The sequence below is a fragment of the Entelurus aequoreus genome, linkage group LG14 (genome assembly GCF_033978785.1).
Source record: "Entelurus aequoreus isolate RoL-2023_Sb linkage group LG14, RoL_Eaeq_v1.1, whole genome shotgun sequence".
In the NCBI taxonomy this organism is placed as follows: domain Eukaryota; kingdom Metazoa; phylum Chordata; class Actinopteri; order Syngnathiformes; family Syngnathidae; genus Entelurus; species Entelurus aequoreus.
This window is the reverse complement of record NC_084744.1, coordinates 65,186,229-65,193,728: the sequence shown is the minus strand read 5'-3', so window position 1 is coordinate 65,193,728 and position 7,500 is coordinate 65,186,229. Positions and strand designations below refer to the sequence as shown.

Genomic DNA, 7,500 nt, shown 5'->3' with positions numbered 1-7,500 from the left:
GTCAGTGTTTCTTAACCATAGGGCCAAAAAGTGCCAAAGCTACACATTAAAAAGACACGGGCAGGGTTTGATGATCATCTTGGAGTAATGACAAATAAGGCAGCAACACCACACACATGTTTGTAACGTAACAATATTTCCTCCTCAGAAGTCCCAATGATTGTGTCGATTTATGTCAGTGTTTCTTAACCATAGGGCCAAAAAGTGCCAAAGCTACACATTAAAAAGACACGGGCAGGGTCTGATGATCATCTTGGAGTAGTGACAAATAAGGCAGCAACACCACACACATGTTTGTAACGTAACAATATTTCCTCCTCAGAAGTCCCAATGATTGTGTCGATTTATGTCAGTGTTTCTTAACCATAGGGCCAAAAAGTGCCAAAGCTACACATTGAAAATACACAGGCAGGGTCTGATGATCATCTTGGAGTAGTGACAAATAAGGCGGCAACACCACGCAAATGTTTGTAACGTAACAATATTTCCTCCTCAAAAGTCCCAATGATTGTGTCGATTTACGTCAGTGTTTCTTAACCATAGGGCCAAAAAGTGCCAAAGCTACACATTAAAAAGACACGGGCAGGGTCTGATGATCATCTTGGAGTAGTGACAAATAAGGCAGCAACACCACACACATGTTTGTAACGTAACAATATTTCCTCCTCAGAAGTCCCAATGATTGTGTCGATTTATGTCAGTGTTTCTTAACCATAGGGCCAAAAAGTGCCAAAGCTACACATTAAAAAGACACGGGCAGGGTCTGATGATCATCTTGGAGTAGTGACAAATAAGGCGGCAACACCACACAAATGTTTGTAACGTAACAATATTTCCTCCTCAGAAGTCCCAATGATTGTGTCGATTTATGTCAGTGTTTCTTAACCATAGGGCCAAAAAGTGCCAAAGCTACACATTAAAAAGACACGGGCAGGGTCTGATGATCATCTTGGAGTAGTGACAAATAAGGCAGCAACACCACACACATGTTTGTAACGTAACAATATTTCCTCCTCAGAAGTCCCAATGATTGTGTCGATTTATGTCAGTGTTTCTTAACCATAGGGCCAAAAAGTGCCAAAGCTACACATTAAAAAGACACGGGCAGGGTCTGATGATCATCTTGGAGTAGTGACAAATAAGGCAGCAACACCACACACATGTTTGTAACGTAACAATATTTCCTCCTCAGAAGTCCCAATGATTGTGTCGATTTATGTCAGTGTTTCTTAACCATAGGGCCAAAAAGTGCCAAAGCTACACATTGAAAATACACAGGCAGGGTCTGATGATCATCTTGGAGTAGTGACAAATAAGGCGGCAACACCACGCAAATGTTTGTAACGTAACAATATTTCCTCCTCAAAAGTCCCAACGATTGTGTTGATTATGTTGTTTACTCAATGTAAAGTGCTTTTTAAAAAATAAATTCCATTATTATTATTATTATTATTATTATTATTATTATAGTATCCTCCTACAGCGTGTAGCGAAGCATGTTTAGCTATTCCTCGTCCTCCGGTGATAATGATACTTGTAAGAAACTTACTTTATTTGTTCAGTTTTTAAAAAAAGGCTTAAAAAGCCTTCTTTTTAAAAAAGCCTTTTTTTTTTTTTTTTTAGATATATGCATACTAGTTTTAGCTATTTTGTTGTTGTAGTTTTTATTTTTATTTATTTTTTATGTCTTTTTATTTTTATTTATATATTTTTTAATACACCGTAGCACTTTGAGGTTGTTTACTCAATGTAAAGTGCTTTTTACAAATAAAATCTATTATTATTATTATTATCATTATTATAGTAGTATCCTCCTACGGCGTGTAGCGAAGCATGTTTAGCTATTTCTCGTCCTCCGGTGATAATACTACTTGAAAGAAACTTACTTTATTTGTGAAGATTAGTGATTTAGAAGTAGCTAAAACACTGTTTCAGTGTTATAACTTCACCTTTATCATTAGTTTTTAAGCCAAAATGCGTCCGTTCTCACTTTTCTGTCAGTACTCGGTGTGCGCGCGCTGCCGAACATGCTCCTCTGCTGGTAAAACCAGCAATGTCACCACATTATGACGACGCAGCGTTAAAAAAATTAACTTTTTAGAGGCGGTATAGTACTGAATATGATTCATTAGTATCACGGTGCTATACTATACCGGGCTTTCTGCTCCGCCGCTCCCAGTCTGTGGAACGCTCTCCCTGACCACCTGAGGGCACCACTGACTGTCGATGCTTTTAAAAAAGGCTTAAAAACCCTTCTTTTAAAAAAAGCCTTTTTATAGATATATGCATACTAGGTTTAGCTATTTGGCTGTTCTAGTTTTTATTTTTTTTAATTTTTTATTATCTTTTTATTTAGTTTTTTTTTTATACACGGTAGCACTTTGAGGTTGTTTACTCAATGTAAAGTGCTTTTTACAAATAACATTTATTATTTTCATTATTATAGTAGTATCCTCCTACGGCGTGTAGTGAAGCATGATTAGCTATTCCTCGTCCTCCGGTGATAATGCTACTTGTGAGAAACTTACTTTATTTGTATTAATATTTATTTAGTGATTTAGAAGTAGCTAAAACACTGTTTCAGTGTTATAACTTCACCTTTATCGTTAGTTTTTAAGCCAAAATGCATCCGTTCTCCCTTTCCTGTCAGTACTCGTGTGCGCGCGCTGCCGAACATGCTCCTCTGCTGGTAAAACCAGTAATATCACCACATTATGACGCAGCGTTAAAAAAATTAACTTTTTAGAGGCGGTATATTACCGAATATGATTAATTAGTATCGCGGTGCTATACTATACCGGGCTTTCTGCTCCGCCGCTCCCAGTCTGTGGAACGCTCTCCCTGACCACCTGAGGGTACCACAAACTGTGGATGCTTTTAAAAAAGGCTTATAAACCCTTCTTTTTAAAAAAGCATTTTTATAGATATATGCATACTAGTTTTAGCTATTTGGCTGTTGTAGTTTTTATTTTTATTAATTTTTTATTATCTTTATTTGTATTTATTTTTTAATACACTGTAGCACTTTGAGGTTGTTTACTCAATGTAAAATGCTTTTTACAAATAAAATCTATTATTATTATTATTATTATTATAGTAGTATCCTCCTACGGCGTGTAGCGAAGTATGTTTAGCTATTTCTCGTCCTCCGGTGATAATGCTACTTGTAAGAAACTTACTTTATTTGTTCAGTTTTTAAAAAAAGGCTTAAAAACCCTTCTTTTTAAAAAAACCTTTTTTTTTTTTTTTTTTAGATATATGCATACTAGTTTTAGCTATTTAGCTGTTCTAGTTTTTATTTTTATTTATTTTTTATATCTTTTTGTTTTTATTTTTTAATTTTTTTAATACACTGTAGCACTTTGAGGTTGTCTACTCAATGTAAAGTGCTTTTTACAAATAAAATCTATTATTATTATTATTATTATTATTATTATAATAGTATCCTCCAACGGCGTGTAGTGAAGCATGTTTAGCTATTCCTCGTCCTCCGGTGATAATACTACTTGTAAGAAACTCACTTTATTTGTATTTATATTAATTCAGTGATTTAGAAGTAGCTAAAACACTGTTTCGGTGTTATAACTTCACCTTTGTCGTTAGTTTTTAAGCCAAAATGCGTCCGTTCTCCCTTTTCTCTCAGTACTCGGTGTGTGCGTGCTGCCGAACATGCTCCTCTGCCGGTAAAACCAGCAATTTCATGATGTGACGACGACGCGGCGTTAAAAAAAAGGACTTTTTTAGAGGCGGTATAGTACCGAATATGATTCATTAGTATCGGTTTACCATACAACCCTAGTGTGAACGTGGCCAAAGTTAGTTTTTGATGGATATAAATGTCGATACTGGCTGCCTACCTCAGTGGCGGTTGTGACAAATCAATCATGACGGAAATATTTAGGATTCCTTCAAAACTGCCGCCATCGGTCTTTGAAGAGAATCCACTAACCGGCACATAAGCCTCCTTCTGGGTCTTAACCGGAGCTTTGCAGTCTTCTCCAACTAGGTCGATCACGTCTAATAATCCCAATTTCTTTAAATGATATTTCAACTCTGCAGCGGCCCAATTTCAAAGATTTAGCAGGCTGATCTTTGATTGGACGAAGCGAAGTCGAATGGTAACATGTGTCATCATATCGTACATTTGAGAAAGTTTTCACCCCCCCGTCGGCGGCACAGTTGGAGCCGATTAGATGGTATCAAAGACATGTTGAAATGGTTTAAAAAAAAAAAGAGGTTAGCTAATTTGTTATTGCAGAGAGAGAAGTGAGATTCTCTACTGAATGTTTGATGAGGCGTCTCTCTGCAGGGAGACTACACACATGTCTCTCTGCAGGGAGACTACACACATGTCTCTCTGCAGGGAGACTACATACATGTCTCTCTGCAGGGAGACTACACACATGTCTCTCTGCAGGGAGACTACATACATGTCTCTCTGCAGGGAGACTACACACATGTCTCTCTGCAGGGAGACTACATACATGTCTCTCTGCAGGGAGACTACATACATGTCTCTCTGCAGGGAGACTACATTCATGTCTCTCTGCAGGGAGACTACACACATGTCTCTCTGCAGGGAGACTACATACATGTCTCTCTGCAGGGAGACTACATACATGTCTCTCTGCAGGGAGACTACATACATGTCTCTCTGCAGGGAGACTACATACATGTCTCTCTGCAGGGAGACTACATACATGTCTCTCTGCAGGGAGACTACATACATGTCTCTCTGCAGGGAGACTACATACATGTCTCTCTGCAGGGAGACTACATTCATGTCTCTCTGCAGGGAGACTACACACATGTCTCTCTGCAGGGAGACTACATACATGTCTCTCTGCAGGGAGACTACATACATGTCTCTCTGCAGGGAGACTACGTACATGTCTCTCTGCAGGGAGACTACATACATGTCTCTCTGCAGGGAGACTACGTACATGTCTCTCTGCAGGGAGACTACGTACATGTCTCTCTGCAGGGAGACTACGTACATGTCTCTCTGCAGGGAGACTACGTACATGTCTCTCTGCAGGGAGACTACGTACATGTCTCTCTGCAGGGAGACTACATACATGTCTCTCTGCAGGGAGACTACATACATGTCTCTCTGCAGGGAGACTACATACATGTCTCTCTGCAGGGAGACTACATACATGTCTCTCTGCAGGGAGACTACACACATGTCTCTCTGCAGGGAGACTACATACATGTCTCTCTGCAGGGAGACTACATACATGTCTCTCTGCAGGGAGACTACATACATGTCTCTCTGCAGGGAGACTACATACATGTCTCTCTGCAGGGAGACTACATACATGTCTCTCTGCAGGGAGACTACATACATGTCTCTCTGCAGGGAGACTACATACATGTCTCTCTGCAGGGAGACTACATACATGTCTCTCTGCAGGGAGACTACATACATGTCTCTCTGCAGGGAGACTACATACATGTCTCTCTGCAGGGAGACTACATACATGTCTCTCTGCAGGGAGACTACATACATGTCTCTCTGTAGCGAGACTACACACATGTCTCTCTGCAGGGAGACTACATACATGTCTCTCTGCAGGGAGACTACATACATGTCTCTCTGCAGGGAGACTACATACATGTCTCTCTGCAGGGAGACTACATACATGTCCTGCAAGGTTTTTTAAAAAAAGGGTCCAGGAACCCTCGCCCGCCCTATGGTGTGTTTGTGCCGTCACCGTGTTCAGTTTCAGCGATTAAAACCGTCCTTTTTTGTTGTTGTCTACCACTGATAACTGGCTGGGCTGACATGTTGGAGGAGCCACACTGGTCCAAAAATACAAAATAAATAAAAAAATCTGTGTGGAGCCACAGAAAGTAAAAAGTCTTATATAAGTGTTATAATGAAGGCAACACATGATGTAAAAGGTCTATATTAGCCTACTATCAAAATGACTTCAAAAATCTCATATAAGTGTTATAATGAAGACAACACATGATGTAAGTGTCTATATTAGCTATATTAGCCTACTATCAAAATGACTATAAAAGTCTTATAAAGACTATAAAAGTCTTATAAAAGTGTTATAATGAAGGCAACACATGATGTAAGTGTCTATATTAGCTATATTAGCCTACTATCAAAATGACTTTAAAAGTCTTATATAAGTGTTATAATGAAGACAACACATGATGTAAGTGTCTATATTAGCCTACTATCAAAATGACTTTAAAAGTCTTATATAAGTGTTATAATGAAGACAACACATGATGTAAGTGTCTATATTAGCCTACTATCAAAATGACTTCAAAAATCTATAAGTGTTATAATGAAGACAACACATGATGTAAGTGTCTATATTAGCTATATTAGCCTACTATCCAAATGACTATAAAAGTCTTATAAAAGTGTTATAATGAAGGCAACACATGATGTAAGTGTCTATATTAGCCTACTATCAAAATGACTTTAAAAGTCTTATATAAGTGTTATAATGAAGGCAACACATGATGTAAGCGTCTATATTAGCCTACTATCAAAATGACTTTAAAAGTCTTATATAAGTGTTATAATGAAGACAACACATGAAGTGTCTATATTAGCTATATTAGCCTACTATCAAAATGACTATAAAAGTCTTATAAAAGTGTTATAATGAAGGCAACACATGATGTAAGTGTCTATATTAGCCTACTATCAAAATGACTATAAAAGTCTTATAAAAGTGTTATAATGAAGACAACACATGATGTAAGTGTCTATATTAGCTATATTAGCCTACTATCCAAATGACTATAAAAGTCTTATAAAAGTGTTATAATGAAGGCAACACATGATGCAAGTGTCTATATTAGCCTACTATCAAAATGACTTTAAAAGTCTTATATAAGTGTTATAATGAAGGCAACACATGATGTAAGCGTCTATATTAGCCTACTATCAAAATGACTTTAAAAGTCTTATATAAGTGTTATAATGAAGACAACACATGAAGTGTCTATATTAGCTGTATTAGCCTACTATCAAAATGACTATAAAAGTCTTATAAAAGTGTTATAATGAAGACAACACATGATGTAAGTGTCTATATTAGCTATATTAGCCTACTATCCAAATGACTATAAAAGTCTTATAAAAGTGTTATAATGAAGGCAACACATGATGTAAGTGTCTATATTAGCCTACTATCAAAATGACTTTAAAAGTCTTATATAAGTGTTATAATGAAGACAACACATGAAGTAAGTGTCTATATTAGCTATATTAGCCTACTATCAAAATGACTATAAAAGTCTTATAAAAGTGTTATAATGAAGGCAACACATGATGTAAGTGTCTATATTAGCCTACTATCAAAATGACTATAAAAGTCTTATAAAAGTGTTATAATGAAGGCAACACATGATGTAAGTGTCTATATTAGCCTACTATCAAAATTACTTTAAAAGTCTAATATAAGTGTTATAATGAGGCAACACATCATGTAAGTGTCTATATTAGCCTACTATCAAAATTACTTT

General features: G+C 37.0%; 1 protein-coding gene across 1 annotated transcript in view; it reads right to left on the bottom strand.

The window, feature by feature from the left end:
- The window catches only part of LOC133664317 (cadherin-24-like), a gene marked incomplete at its 3' end in the record, with an annotated part of 310,402 nt that overhangs the window by 267,114 nt on the left and 35,788 nt on the right, over positions 1–7,500 (bottom strand). Inside the window, exon 9 of the mRNA XM_062068822.1 lies at positions 3,858–4,053. Within this exon, the coding sequence (XP_061924806.1) occupies positions 3,858–4,053 (196 nt within the window). The remainder of the gene's footprint in view (positions 1–3,857; positions 4,054–7,500) is intronic.